The following is a 15,620-nucleotide window of genomic DNA, read 5'->3' on the forward strand; positions in this document are numbered from 1 at the left end:
TGGAACTTTACAATGCTTATTCTTTATTTTGACTTGGATTTTTTCCTCAATAAACTGTAAAACTACAGCTCTTGTGTGTTGGTGTTTGGAAGCAAGGTGAAGCCCACTCTGAGTTGCAACAGCTATTGGTTTAGAAAGTATCTCTTTGGGTTAGGAGTCCACCTTTTTTCCTGGGCTTGAGATCCCCATTTTGGAATCTCCTCCTTCAGTAGAGAAAACAAGCTTCAGATGTGCTGATGGTCAGATAGGTAGCTCTGAAAAATTCATTGTAGTGATGGTTACTCCTTGGGGTTAGTAGGTGTCTTCTGAGGGGCCTGACTCACCATAGTGGGAGTTGTAGTTTACCCTACAGCCAGAAAGCACTCTGAACCCCACTGATGAGGTATTTAGAGTAATCTTGCCCAACATAACAACCTTTTAAGTACTGATGGAGTTTTGGGGCGTTAACCTGGCATGATGGGAGTTGTAGTTCCCCCACAACCTTATGCATTTTGCATAATATATTGACTTTTTTCAAATACTCCAGACAGTGCTGTGTACCCAAGCTAGTGTAATATAGTAAAGGTTAAGTTTTCCCCTAGACATTAAGTCTATTCGTGCCCGGCTCAGGGTTGGCGCTCTATGTGAAAGAGCTGGCATTGTCCGTAGACGCCTCCAAAGTCATGTGTCCACTGGCATGACTGCATGGAGTGCTGTTACCTTCCCACCAGAGCGGTACCTATTGATCTACTCACATTGTTTGCATGTTTTCGAACTGCTAGGTTGGCAGAAGCTGGGCCTAAGAACAGGAGCTCAAACCGCTCCCCAGATTTGAACCGCCAACCTTTCGGCCAGCAAGTTCAGGAGCTCAGCAGTTTAACCTGCTTCACTACTGGGGGATCCACAATATAAGATAGTATAGTATAATATAATATGTAGAATTCTTGCTGGGGTTTTCCATCTGAGAATTGGATTCTTTACCTTTGAAATATAGGTCCCAGAATTTTTTTATATTGACCTGACTCCCTCATTTATTTATTTCTGACTTAATTTCTGAGTTTCGATTCTGGTTTCATCCGGAGTGTGATGTCATAAACCAAAAGTTAAATTTCCTACAGGAATCAAGAAGTCAGCAAGAAGTCAAAGTGTTTATTATTATTGTTCTTAGTCATTGTTATTTTTCACAGTGACCTTGTCCCTTGAAGCCTCCTGATCCCAAGCCATTTACATTTGAGACAGGAAACAAATAAAATAAAAGTTAGCACCTTGAAAAAAAGAAACAACCCTCCGCCATTATTTTCGCACTTAAAAAATGAATTGACTGATCTTGCCAAAATGAGTGTTTCTAGCGCATTTTCCCAAAGGAAAGGGCAACGAGGGCTTTGAAGCTGCTGTGTTGCAAACATTCAAGTAAAGTTGCAACCTGCATGGCGCTCTGCAAGAAATGCATGCACAAACGAGCCCTCCTTCCACCCCACAAATGGGAATTATAGCATCTCATTTCAATCGCTGCAACTGCATCCTTGGGATTTGCAGTTTTCAGGAGGAAACTCTAGTGCTGCACTCCATTACGAGCCTGAGGTTGCCCGTATGATAAAGGAGAAGCAATGTGCTACAGCGGTGTAGTGTGAACAGTGTTTACACCAAAGCCATCAAGTATCCGTTCTGGGGGAATCCAGTTGGCTCAGTCAATTGAGCCATATTTGAGCTCCACAAAGTCAGAACTCAAAAAGAAGCCTCTCCCCAGCAAAGGAATACTGCGACTGTCACCCAAAGGCTTGTAAACATGGAATGTGGGTGCCATTTTTCAAACTGGGACCAGTGTGAGGGCCTCACCGGGACACGACAAGCGGGCTACAGGCCTGCTTCGCCTGGGACTGTTTTGTTGTCTCTTTAGCCAGGAGACCCATGCGTTTTGTGACATCCCTGGTAAGGGTGGAATTAACCAGTCGTCTACATATATATATATATAGAGAGAGAGAGAGTGCAAGTTGTGTTGTGAACGGCCTGCGTCCCATTAACACAAGTGCACACAAGACCAAATATTAAAAGAAATACAGAATCCCTTTTTCACTCCCATAAGTGATAGTCCAAAAGGCAAAGGAGAATTCAGTTTGTGTTAAAGCTCAAATAGGACGAGTTCATTAAAACAGGCGAAACCCCGGGTCCAGTGGTCAAGAATCTGGAACGGAAGATGGAAGGAAGGGACACCCGAGTCAACTGTTTCCCAAGAACAAAGTCCGGATGTCTTTCTTCCCACCAAACATCCGAAGGGCAGCATCCGAGGGGTCACTTTGTGAGGTCCGTGGAGACGGCATTGGCTGTCGTCTGCCCAAAGATAAAGGCTCCCAGGACAACCATGAAGACACCATAGCAAACCATCACCCACCAGCTGTGGAGAGAAGCAAAAACAGGGATGGTTAAGAGGTGGCATGGATAGGGGCTGGTGTGTGGATGGAATGAAATTGTATGAAAGGTTGTTGTAGGTTTTTTCGGGCTATATGGCCATGTTCTAGAGTCATTTCTCCTGATGTTTTGCCTGCATTTATGGCAAGCATCCTCAGAGGTAGTGAGGTCTGTTGGAACTAGGAAAAAGGGTTTATATATCCATCTTCAACATAAGCTGAGTGTCATTAGCATACTGGTAACACTCAAGCCCAAAACCTCGGACCAGCTGAGCAAGTAGGCGCATATAGATGTTTATTTATTTATTTATCGTGTCATCAACAACCATACCATTGTATTACAATTTTAACAGAGCAAAACAAACACACAGATTAAAAAGAAAAAAAAAACACAGACTTTCACCAGTATCTGGCCCCTTGGAGTGCCTCTGGTGTTGCCGCAAGAAGGTCCTCCCTTGTGTATGTGACAGGGCTCAGGGTGCATTGCAGCAGGTGGTCAGTGGTTTGTTCTTCTCCGCACTCGCATGTTGAGGATTCCACTTTGTGGCCCCATTTCATGAGGTTGGCTCTGCATCTCGTGGTGCCAGAGCGCAGTCTGTTCAGCGCCTTCCAAGTCGCCCAGTCCTCTGTGTGCCCAGGGGGGAGTCTCTCATCTGGTATCACCCATGGATTGAGGTGCTGGGTTTGGGCCTGCCACTTTTGGACTCTCGCTTGCTGGGGTGTTCCAGCGAGTGTCTCTGTAGATCTAAGAAAACTATGTCTTGATTTAAGTCGTTGACGTGCTGGCTGATACCCAAACGGGATGAGCTGGAGATGTCTCTGCCTTGGTCCTTTCACTATTGGCTGCTCCTTCCCGGCGGATGTCAGGGGGTGCAATACCGGCTAAGCAGTGTAATTTCTCCAGTAGTGTGGGGCGCAGATACCCTGTGATAATGCGGCATGTCTCATTAAGAGCCACATCTACTGTTTTAGCGTGGTGAGATGTGTTCCACACTGGGCATGCATACTCGGCAGCAGAGTAGCATAGTGCAAGGGCAGATGTCTTCACTGTGTCTGGTTGTGATCCCCAGGTTGTGCCAGTCAGCTTTCGTATGATGTTGTTTCTAGTGCCCACTTTTTGCTTGATGTTCAGGCAGTGCTTCTTGTAGGTCAGAGCACGGTCCAAAGTGACTCTCAGGGATATGGGTGTATTGCAATGCTCCTGTGGGATTCCTTCCCAGGTAATAATCCTCAGAGTTCGGGATGCTTGTCTGTTCTTAAGGTGAAAGGCGCATGTCTGTGTTTTAGATGGATATTAAATAACGTTCGTTTGCATGATGATCCAGCTTACCACACGGCATTCCTCTCCTTTTCATTTCACCACAAGAGAGAAAATCCGATTTTACTCTTCCTTTTCATTGGACTTCCATCATCTACCTGGATTTTTGATCTACCTAAAGAAGTGTTTGAGCCTGAAAGTTCCTCTTTACATCTCATCAATTGGGTTGATGTTGTTTTTAATTTTCCTTTCCAATATTTTTTTACTAATGCTGTTATTTGCTGTTTGATCAACGGGAGGAAACGGCGATGCTAGGACTTTGTAAAGTTTACTCTATTCATCGATGCCAAACGAGGGTGTTCCAGATGCAAACAAATTACAGGAAGTTTTGGTCAAACGGCCAGATACTTTTGCTCTAGGCAGACATTAAACTCATTCATTATTTAACAGAATACCTGGCCGGACGGGCCTCCTGGATCTCGGAGAGCTTTGTGTGGATGAGGCAGAGTCCTGCGAAGGAGGAAAGGACACAGGGTGGCATTAAGGCACAATGGACAGATCAGACTTAGCCCTCATGACCCACTTTAAGGATGGGTGGAATGGACCCTGGACGATGGGAGTTGTAGTCCATCCACAATCAGAGAGCACTGTGAACCCCACCGAAGATGGATCTGGACCAAACTTGGCATACAGACCCAGCATGGCCCACATTACATACTTGGTAAGGTTTGGGTGTCTCGCTGAGAATGATGGGAATTGTAGTCCACCCACAATCCAAGCACTGTGAACCCCACCGAAGATGGATCTGGACCAAACTTGGCACACAGACCCAACATGGTCCACTTTACATACTTGGCAAGGTTTGTGGGACTGACTGAAAATGATGGGAGTTGTAGTCCACCCACTGGTAGAGCATTGTGAACCCCACTGAAGACAGACCTGGACCAAACTTGGTATACGGACCAAACATGGCCCACATTACATACTTGGTAAGGTTTGGGTGTCTCGCTGAGAATGATGGGAGTTGTAGTTCACTCACAATCAGAGCACTGTGAAATCCACTGACAATGGATCTGGGCCGAGCTTTGCACACAGACCCAATATGACGCAATGCCGATGTGGATCACAGACCCAACATGACCCACTTTAACTAAAACTAACTTTGGCACGAAGTTGATGCTCTCTTTGTGTTTATTTACCTGGGAAGACGAAGATGAAGCAGGCGGCCAGCCCGCCGATGAGGGAGATGACCTTCCCGATGTCCGGGATGAAGAGGGCCAGGAGGAGCGTCAGGAGGAACCAGGTCCCCGTCTGGGCCCAGCGCCGGCGCCGCTCCCGCCCCACGTCCTCCTCCACCGCCTCCCCCTTGAAGCGCAGCCACAGGCCCTCCAGCACCGCCCTGCAACGCAAGGGGACACGGCCAAGGGGGTCACCCACCGGCCTGGCCAACACACCCTCACACCCACCCACCACCCCCAGTTACAAACAAGATTGGATATATATACGTGTGTTTTTTTTTATATACAGGCAGTCCCCAAGTTTAGTGTATGCACGTGTGTGTGTATACACATACATACACACAGGCAGTCCCCAAGTTATGAACAAGAGAAGTTCTGCAAGTTTGTTCTTAAGCTGAATTTGTTTGTAAGTTGGAGCAGGGACATTTCTTAAGTGTCACTCCAGATATATACATATACAGACACCTTCCCTATGCTATGTATGTTTGTATATATATATGTGTGTGTTTCTTTATATAAATCAGAACAGGTATTTTTAAACATAACTCCAGCCATACATACATATGCACACACACACACACACACACACGTGTATGTGTTCTGGATAGCATAGGGAATGTGTATTTAAATGTATATATCTGTTTTTATATGAGTTTTTTTAATATAAGTCAGAACAGGTACATTTTTTAAGGGTAACTCCAGCCATATATATATATATATATATATGTGTGTGTGTGTGTGTGTGTGTGTGTGTGTGTGTGTGGCTGGAGTTATGCTTAAAAATGTTCATAACTCGAGGACTGCCGGTGTATAAAACTAATACGCACACACACACATCTCAATTCCAGATAGCACAGTGTGTGTGTGTGTATATATATATATATATACACACACACACACACACACACATATATCTCAATTCCAGATAGCACAGAGTGTGTGTGTGTGTATATATATATATACACACACACACACCTCAATTCCAGATAGCAGTGTGTGTGTATACACACACACACACACACACACACACACTTACATACATATACACACACACACTCTATGCTATCTGGAATTGAGATATATGTGTGTGTGTGTACCTCTACGTATTAGTTTTATACACCGGCAGTCCTCGAGTTATGAACAAGAGAGGTTCTGCAGGTTTGTTCCTAAGTCAATTTGTTTGTAAGTTGGAACAGTGACATTTCTTAAGTGTAAGTTCATATATATATATATATATATATATATATATATATATATATATACACACACACACACACACACACACACACACACACATACACACACACACACGTGCATGCTTTGGATGGCATAGGAAAATGTTACCACCCCTGTGGTGTCTGTTCTGCTGTCTGAGTCCCTGTTCATAGAATCATAGACTCCGAGAGTTGGAAGAGACTCATGGGCCATCCAGTCCAACTCCATTCTGCCAAGAAGCAGGAATATTGCAACCAAGCACTCCTGACAGATGACCATCCAGCCTCTGCTTCAAAGCCTCCAAAGATGGAGCCTCAACTACACTTGGGGCAGAGAGAGAGTTCCACTGCTGAACAGCTCTCTCTGAGGAAGTGGAATCTCCTTGCTTTCCTGCCGTTTGACACCATTGCTCCATTGTGTCCTAGTCTCCAGGGAAGCAGAAAGGAAGCAATAAGAAGTCAGGCATAGAAATCTTAGGGACCAGCTACCGAGCTCACGGGTCTCCCATCCACTAGGCGCTGCTGTTGTTGTTCCTCCCTGCTGTGTACTCACCGTCCGCAGAAGTGGAGGATGGGGTAGGAGGTGAGGACGCAGAGGATGATGAAGGCTCTGGCGATGGCGACCGGGACGTCACTGGACGGGTAGGACATGAGCACATCCTGATCCACCCGGGAGCCAAAGGTCAGAAAGCCACAGACCCCTGGCAGAGGAAGGAAGGAAGGAAGGACATGTGTCTCAGCCTCAGAAGGACTTTTGAAATCTTAAAATGTTCTTTTAATTTCATTTCCAGTGAGACAACTTGATTTAGGTAGAAAGAAAATGCACAGACTATATACGAGGGGTATTTTTAAAGTAAGGTCCGTTTTGTTGTAGACACTAGTAGTTTGCGCGCATACCGCAACGAGCGTATGCGTGGTGTACCGGCATGCCTCGGGAACAACTGTGCTCAGTTACCGCTCTGTAGCTCACCTGTACGGTTCTGTTCTGTGCTTTAAAAATGTTTAAGACTATCAACTCACCTGCCGCATGTGAGGTTCGCTCAGTGATACGGTTTTGGTCAGCAAGGAACCTGCCTGCTGCAGAAATTCATCGACAGATTTGTGAAGTGTACGGTGATAATGTTACGAGTGAAAGCAAAGTACGTAAGTGGGTACGACAGTTCAAAGATGGCCGTGACAATGTCCATGATGAGGACCGCTCTGGTCGCCTTTCTTTGATTACAGACGATTTGGTGGCTTCGGTTGAAGCGAGGATTCGAAAGAATAGGCGCTTCACAATAACAGGTCTCTCAAACGAATTTCCTGACGTGTCGAGATCAGTGCTTTACAACATTGTTTCTGAACGCCTAAAGTTTAGGAAACTGTGCTCCCGTTGGGTCCTGAAACTCCTAACAGAGTACCACAAAAACCAAAGATTTGAGTGTGCGATCAAATCAAATCGTCTGTAATCAAAGAAGGGCGACCGGAGCGGTCCTCATCATGGACGTTGTCACGGCCATCTTTGAATTGTCGTACCCACTTACGCACTTTGCTTTCACTCATAACAGTATCACCGTACACTTCACAAATCTGTCGATGAATTTCTGCAGCAGGCAGGTTCCTTGCTGACAAAAACCGTATCACTGAGCGAATCTCACGTGCGGAGGGTGAGTTGATAGTCTTAAACATTTTGAAAGCACAGAACAGAACCGTACAGGTGAGCTACAGAGTAGAAACTGAGCACAGTTGTTCCCAAGGCATGCCGGTCCACGATGCACACGCTCGTTGCGGTATGCGCGCGAACTACTCGTGTCTCCAACAAAACGGACCTTACTTAAAAAATACCCCTCATATAACTACTAGGAGTGTGCAATTTTTTTCATTAGTCGTCGTAAATTGCATCAAATTCGATACATTTGTACTTACAACACATACTTGCCCTCCCAATGGCGACAGGCAATCTTAAATGAAAGAGGAATGCCCTCTTTGGCTTTGCACCAACTGACTTTGGGAGACTTACGAAGTTTACTGAACTGTAACGAAAAGCCACAGGCGAGTGTTATGATTCTAAAGTCTTTTTTGCGTGGGAACCCCTCACGTTTCTTAATATTGCCTCATAGGTACACATCTTATGAAATAATATGACCTACGAGGCACAAACAACCTTGTTGCACAGCCCTATTGGTTACATAAACAAAGAAGGGGAAACATTCACATATACTCCAACATTCATTCATTCATTCACTCTCCATGCATACATTACCATCCCTTCTTCCGTATGGTCAATGGCTCTCTTCCCGGACAACCTAATAGAGGCTAAAGAAGCCTAACTTGGATCCCATGACGCTTGCCAATTATCGTCCTGTCTCTAACCTTCCATTCTTAGGCAAGGTGATAGAGCGGGTTGTACAGGGACAATTGCAACAAGTTTTGGATGACATGGTCGGTTAGGTTTTTGTCCTGGCCATGGGACGGAGACAGTCCTGGTTGCCATTACAGATGAACTTCATCGCCAGTCTGATAATGGTGGATCAGCGCTACTGGTACTTCTCGACCTTACTGCAGCGTTTGATACCGTTGACTACGACCTAATAATTCACCGTCTTGCCATGTCTGGAGTTCACGGTCAGGTCCTCAATTGGTTCAACTCATTTCTCCGAAACTGGACTCAATACGTGGAGTATATGGATCAAGTCTCTGAAAGATCTCCCCTCCTATGTGGGGTCCCCCAAGGTGCAATTCTCTCTCCTCTTCTCTTCAACATCTACGTTAGACCCCTTGCTAGTTTGGCTCGGAGTTTCGGCCTAGACTGCTATCAATATGCGGACGACACCCAACTCCTTCTGCGTTTGGAGCCTGGAGCAACGTCAATACCAGGCAATTTCACCTTATGCCTGGAAGCTCTGTCAAACTGGCTACGTGCTAGCAGACTGAAGGTGAACCCGGCGAAGACTGAGATTCTCTGGCATGGCTGCTCAATTGGTCTGACCCATTTGCTACCCACCTTCGATCGTGCCGCCCTATCTCCTTCGCCCACCATTAAGAGATTGGGTGTCGTTTTGGATTCGCAGCTGACAATGGAAGCTCAGGTGGCTGCTGCCAGCAAACAGGTCTTTTTCCATCTACGACAAGTGAGGCAATTGGTACCCTACCTTGGCAACTGTCATCCATGCCACGGTCACGTCTCGGCTGGACTATTGCAACGCCCTGTATGTGGGCCTTCCGATGACTACGACCCAAAGCTCCGTATTGTTCAGAATGCGGCAGCTAGGCTACTCACAAGAATGCCCATGAAATGCCATATAACACCAGTTGCGGCATTTGCATTGGCTTCGAACTGATTACTGTGGTCTATATAAGATGCTAGTTCAGACCTTTAAAATTCTTTACGGCCGGGGTCCATCGTACCTTAGGGACTGTCTCTCTCGCAACGACCAGCCCAACGTGACTTACTCCATGTACCGGGTCCTAGAGTAGTGCACTTGGAAAGGACCAGACGCAGAGCTTTTTTCTCTTTCTGCCCCTGCCTTATGGAATTCCTTGCCGACCTATATGAGAGCCATGCGTGATTTAGAGCCTTTTACTCTAGCACTTAAGACCTGGCTTTTTACTAGAGCTTTATGATCTATGTTAATTTATCAATATCTGTATGTATGCATTTTTATCCTTTACAATTTAGTTTGTAAATCGCCTAGAGCATCTTGGATGGAGGGCGATTAATAAGTAATTAACTGATGATGATGATGATAGTGGTTGTGGTGGAGAAGAGAACATGGGTCAGATTGTTTTGCCTGTAAATCTGCCATTCTGCCGAATACACCATCTACTCCATCCTTTAAAAAAAGGGAGCAGGGGTGACCAGGCTGTGCTGTCTGTCACACTTTTGGATTGTAAAAAGGTCTCTTATATAGCATATTTCTTGCTGATGTTGTTCCAAAAAGTTGTAAATGGTGGCCAGGTTGTTTGGTTCAGTTCCAGCAAAGATTTTGCCTTTTCTTCCTTCTTAACTGGTTTTGGTTTTCCTTCTCAACGCAAGGAATTATTGTCTTTCGACCCTGTAAACATGTTGTTTTCAACCCAAGAGTTAATCACTATATCTGATCATCAGTCTCAGCAGTTCATGAATTCTTCACCTCCTTTTGTAAGTTTTTTCCTGGCCTCAATCTTCTTAGGGTGGTGTCTTCAGTCTTGGGCAGACCCCATTCACACAATTTCATTCAAACCACACATCATATTGGGATCAACTCTTCCATACCTGTACCAATGTAAACAAAGAGGGCGATGACCATGGCTGCTGTCACGACTGCTCCCCAAGGTTTCAGCTCTGGGCGCTTCATGCTGTTGAAGACAGGGACGCTGCTGACGTGGCACTTTGGGAAAGAAAGAGAACATGGAGAAGGCTTGCGTCAGGAGGATTCACCAGGAAGGGTAGCATAAAACATGGTTTTATTGATTCTGTTATGGTTTTATTATCCGATTGTTTTATTATATTGAAATTGTATTTTACCGTCTTGGTACCAACTGTAAACCGTCCCGAGTCGCTTGTAGGCTGAGAGGGATGGTATATAATTGCAGTAAGTAAACAAATAAATTGGGAGTTTTGTCGTCAATGTCTATAGGAAAATGCTGGCCCTCCTTCCTTCTCATCTCTTGGCACGAGGAGAGCTTTTCCCAACTGAACTACTATTTGAGATGTGAAAAAACAGTACTGAGTAAGCACTGTGCTGTTTGCTGGGTTCAGAATTTAAAAAAAATTGGAATCTAAGAAATGAATTGTTGGGGTTCAGCCTGATCCTGATCTGTGTGAACCGGATTCTCCGATAGTTTTTCCAACTGAGCAAGCTCTCTCTGACCCTGACAGTGTGGAATCTGTTGTTGATGCTGAGGTCAGCGGCGATGGGAGTGAGGCTGAACAGCTGGAGGAAAATGTTTTGGAAGCTAGCCGTGATATCACTAGCCGTAATATCTCTCCACCTGGGTTTTTTAATGAGGACCGAAGAGAACAGATAGTTAGAGACAGAAATGTTTCCCAATTTCTACGAAGGTCACATCGTTTACAGGAGAGACAGGCCCAGGCTTCAAAGTCAAGGGGCGTTTCAAAGAATAGCTTCTTTGGTTTAAGAGGCCTCCTGCCGGGTGTCTCTTTAGATCAAGCAACGTTTGGGACTGTGGCTGTGCCTTGGCAGAATTCCTGGGTTTCATGGCCGCTAATCCCAGAGGCTTATTTATCAAGTTCATGGTTAGTAAAAGACTAACAGGTTCCTGGTTCTTGTATTGTGGCTTTTGAAATTTTGCTCAAGTTCAGAGATTCTACTGACTGCTGTGTTTTTCTGTGGCTTTTTGACTTTGTATTTACCTTTCTTTTGTAACCAATTTTTCATCAATAAACAAGGATTGCTTTTCCTACAGTCCAGTGTGGTGGATTTAATCTTATGGTCTCGTTTCTTGAACTGAGATGCAACATGAATGGGACCCCCAAAGGCCATCCAGTCCAAGATGAGGCTCCGGAATGCCTTTCCTGTCCCAGGCTTTTCCTAAGCACAACGGCATCAGTATTATTAGGCAGAGAACAGGAAGCAACCCCAAGGCAGGGAAGACCTCCACCCCACCCTAAACAAACCTTACCTGGAAGCCAAAGCAGATGGTGGGCATGGCGTTGAACACGGACATCCAGGAGGAAGGTCTGCGGGAGGAAAAACACTTCAGCTGGTGCAAAACATTTAATATAGAATCATAGTTGGTGCATACAATAAGTGTCCAGCCATTTAAAAATGCAATGCTTTGACTGGCTCTGGTGAGTTTGGCCATCTGCGGGGAGGGCTTAGATGGTGCTTTCCTGCCTAGCAGAAAGAAGGAAAGGGGTTGGACTAGATGGCCTTTGGGTGCCCCATCCAACTATGTGTGGAGTCCAAGGCTGGGTTTGGAGTGGCTTGCTTGTCTGGATTAATATGTATCTTTTATAGAAATACATTTCAGTATGTTTCATCTATGCTGATGATCGTGCCATCACCGCTCAAGCAGGGAGCTTTGAGGTGGTAGAACAGAAGCTCTCTGAAGCTCTAGGTGCCCTTACTGCCTATTACAGGGAAAACCAGTTGATCCCTAACCCATCTAAAACACAGACATGTGCCTTTCACCTTAAGAACAGACAAGCATCCCAAGCACTGAGGATGATCACCAGGGAAGGAACCCCGCTGGAGCATTGCAGCGCACCCAAATACCTGGGAGGAGTCACTCTGGACCGTGCTCTGACCTACAAGAAGCACTGCCTGAACATCAAGCAAAAAGTGGGTGCTAGAAACAATATCATACGAAAGCTGACTGGCACAACTTGGGAATCACAACCAGACACAGTGAAGACATCTGCCCTTGCGCTATGCTACTCTGCTGCTGAGTACGCATGCCCAGTGTGGAACACATCTCACCACGCTAAAACAGTGGATGTGGCTCTTAATGAGACATGCCGCATTATCACGGGGTGTCTGCGCCCTACATCACTGGAGAAATTACACTGCTTAGCCGGTATTGCACCACCTGACATCCGCCGGGAAGTAGCAGCCAATAGCAAAAGGACCAAGGCAGAGACATCTCCAGCTCATCCCCTGTTTGGGTATCGGCCAGCACATCAACAACTTAAATCAAGAAATGGTTTTCTAAGATCTACAGAGACACTCGCTGTAACACCTCAGCAAGTGAGAGTCCAAAAGTGGCAGGCTCAAATCCAGAGCCTTAAATCCATGGTTGATACCAAACGAGAGACTCCCTTCTGGGCACACAGAGGACGGGGCGACTTGGAAGGCGCTGAACAGACTGCGCTCTGGCAACACGAGATGCAGAGCCAACCTCGAGACATGGGGCCACAAAGTGGAATCCACGACATGCGAGTGCGGAGAGGAGCAAACCACTGACCACCTGCTGCAATGCACCCTGAGCCCTGCCACATGCACAATGGAGGACCTTCTTGCGGCAACACCAGAGGCACTCCAAGGGGCCACATACTGGTCAAAGGACATTTAATCAACTACCAAGCTCGCAAATTTTGTTTTTGTTAAAAATGTAATACAAATATCTAGTTGCTCCTGACACGATAAATATAAATAAATAAATTTCAATATGTGTATTTGCTATTATTATTCTTTCCCTGGAATAATGCTTGGACCGCATCCTGGTCATTTCTTTTCTCAGTCCATCAGTAAAACCAGAGGGCAGTTTCTCATCCTTGCAAACAACGGTAGAAGACCGACTGTGAATTGTTGCTGCTCTTTCGAAAGGGCTAGCGCTAGAAAAAAATGGAAAATTGCCAGCCCAAAATAAAGTTCGGACAAAGTTTTGCATACACTATGAAAGGGTTCAAGAATAGGGAAAAGAAAGAAAACAACTGCAGAGACAACACTGGTTAGAGATGCTCAAAGGTATTGACAATAACACTAATAACAACAACAACAATATTATTTCTTACCCGCCTTTCCTTGTGGCTCGAGTTAAAACACACAAACATTGCAAACATTCTACACACATATTATTAAAATGTAGTTCTATAAAAGGTGTATATCAGTGTTTCTCAACCTGGGGGTCGGGACCCCCGAGGGGGTCATGATACAGTGTCAAAGGGGTCACCAGAGACCATCAGAAAACATAGTATTTTCGGTTGGTCATTGGGATTCTGTGTGGGAAGTTTGACCCAATTCTATTGTTGGTTGAGTTCAGAATGCTCTTTGATTGTAGGTGAACTATAAATCCCAGCAAGTACAACTCCCAAATATCAAGGTCTATTTTCATCAGACTCCACCAGTGTTCACATTTGGGCATATTGAGTATTCGTGCCAAGTTTGGTCCAGATCTATCATTGCATGAATCCACAGCACTCCTCTGGATATAGGTGAACTACAACTCCCAGACTCAAGGTCAATGCCCACAAAACCCTTCTAGTGTTTTCTGTTGGTCGTGGGAGTTGTGTGTGCCAAGTTTGGTTTAAATCCAACGCTGGTGGAGTTCAGAATGCTCTTTGATTGTGGGTGAACTATAAATCCCAGCAATTACAACTCCCAATTTACAAAATCAATCCTCCCCGCCCCACTTCCCAACCTCACTAGCATTCACATTTGGGCATATTGGGTATTTGTGCTCAATTTAGTCCAGTGAATGAAAATACATCCTGCATATAGGATATTTACATTATGATTTATAACATTAGTAAAATGACAGGTATCAAGTAGCAACAAAACAATATTATGGTTGGGGGTCACCACAACATAGGGAACGGCATTGAGGGGTCACGGCATTAGCAAGGTTGAGAACCACTGGTGTATATGAAAACGTTTTTCTATAAAATACATATTCAATCAGAGATTAAACACAGGACACGAGTTTAAAATTCATGCTTAAAACTTAAAGCTGAATGGCACTTCAATTCAGTACGGCACTTTCCACCCAGCAAGGTGGCTTGATCAAATAAACCTGTCACAATAATTGCCTGTTTTACAGTGTTGGATTGAATCAAAAACTCTGAAGATTTTTAGGAAAAGGTTCCCAACACTTTTCCTAAACGTCGGTGTACAGGAGTTGATTATAAATTGTATGATTTTAATTGTATTTGTGTTTAGATTGGCTGCAGTAATGCTGGAGCGGCCTAAGTCAGAGGAGTCCTCCATGTGCGTTGCCATGGAGACCGATGGAGGAGAGAGGGAAGTGGGAGGAGCTTAGAGGGGAGAGTTTGAAAAAACGACAGTTAAAAATCAGTTAGGGTCTAGGTTCAGAGGAGTGAGCAGTCAGGAGTTAGGTTCAGACAAAGTGAGGAGTGAGGAGTTGGGAGAGAAGGAAAGGAAAGGTGGCGGAGTGACTTGTGAAGCAAAACTTGGAGGTTTTGAAAAGCTGGGTTTGGCTATTGGAAGTTTCTCAGGCTAGTGCAGCCGAATGGTGAAACATAGCTAGAATTCTTTTAGTCTAAGAAGAGGCTAAAGAATAGTTTACTTAGTATTTGATCTAGGGAGGATCAACTAAGGGAAACATCCCTGTATGGAAACTTTGTCTGAAACAAGTGCTCTACGTCAGAAAGATACTGTGTTACTTGAAAGAATGAACTGTTAAAGTTACAAGTATTATTCCAAGTGCAACAAGGAAAAGTTACGTCTTGCAAGCACACGCTGTGTACTTAATAAAATTGTTAACTTTTATTTGAAGATTGCCTCAGCTCCGTCTATTCTGTGTACGAAGTGCCATTTCTCACAATATTACAACTTACCTCACGTGGTGGCAGAAACGTAGGGAAAAGTAACCAAATAAATCTACATTCTTCTCTCCAGTCACGCTACAGTATACGCAGTGTAATTACTACTAAGTTATTACTTTCTTAATAAAGGAGGGGGTGAAATTGAACAGCCTCCCTTCTAACTTGGTGGTAAATTTGGTTCCTAATCGGCAACCTCCATTGCAAATCGGCTAAGTCTTTTTCTCAATTGGGAACTGGGGTAAAATCTCCTGATAAATAAATCATCCCTCAGCTCCCCTGCTTCTTTTCAGTCGGCGCTCAAAGCTAATATAATAATAA

At 44.9% G+C, this 15,620-nt stretch overlaps 1 protein-coding gene across 1 annotated transcript in view; it reads right to left on the minus strand.

Moving 5' to 3' along the window:
* Positions 1-1,108: 1,108 nt before the first annotated feature.
* Positions 1,109-15,620, minus strand: part of SLC38A7 (solute carrier family 38 member 7) — a 25,435-nt gene continuing 10,923 nt past the window's right edge. The window contains exons 6-11 of the mRNA XM_067470949.1: positions 11,699-11,756; positions 10,329-10,443; positions 6,648-6,795; positions 4,842-5,041; positions 4,098-4,152; positions 1,109-2,371 (exon numbers count right to left, since the gene is read on the minus strand). Of these exons, the coding sequence (XP_067327050.1) occupies positions 2,269-2,371; positions 4,098-4,152; positions 4,842-5,041; positions 6,648-6,795; positions 10,329-10,443; positions 11,699-11,756 (679 nt within the window). The 3' untranslated portion in view covers positions 1,109-2,268. The remainder of the gene's footprint in view (positions 2,372-4,097; positions 4,153-4,841; positions 5,042-6,647; positions 6,796-10,328; positions 10,444-11,698; positions 11,757-15,620) is intronic.

This window comes from Anolis sagrei, chromosome 8 (genome assembly GCF_037176765.1).
Source record: "Anolis sagrei isolate rAnoSag1 chromosome 8, rAnoSag1.mat, whole genome shotgun sequence".
Classification (NCBI taxonomy): domain Eukaryota; kingdom Metazoa; phylum Chordata; class Lepidosauria; order Squamata; family Dactyloidae; genus Anolis; species Anolis sagrei.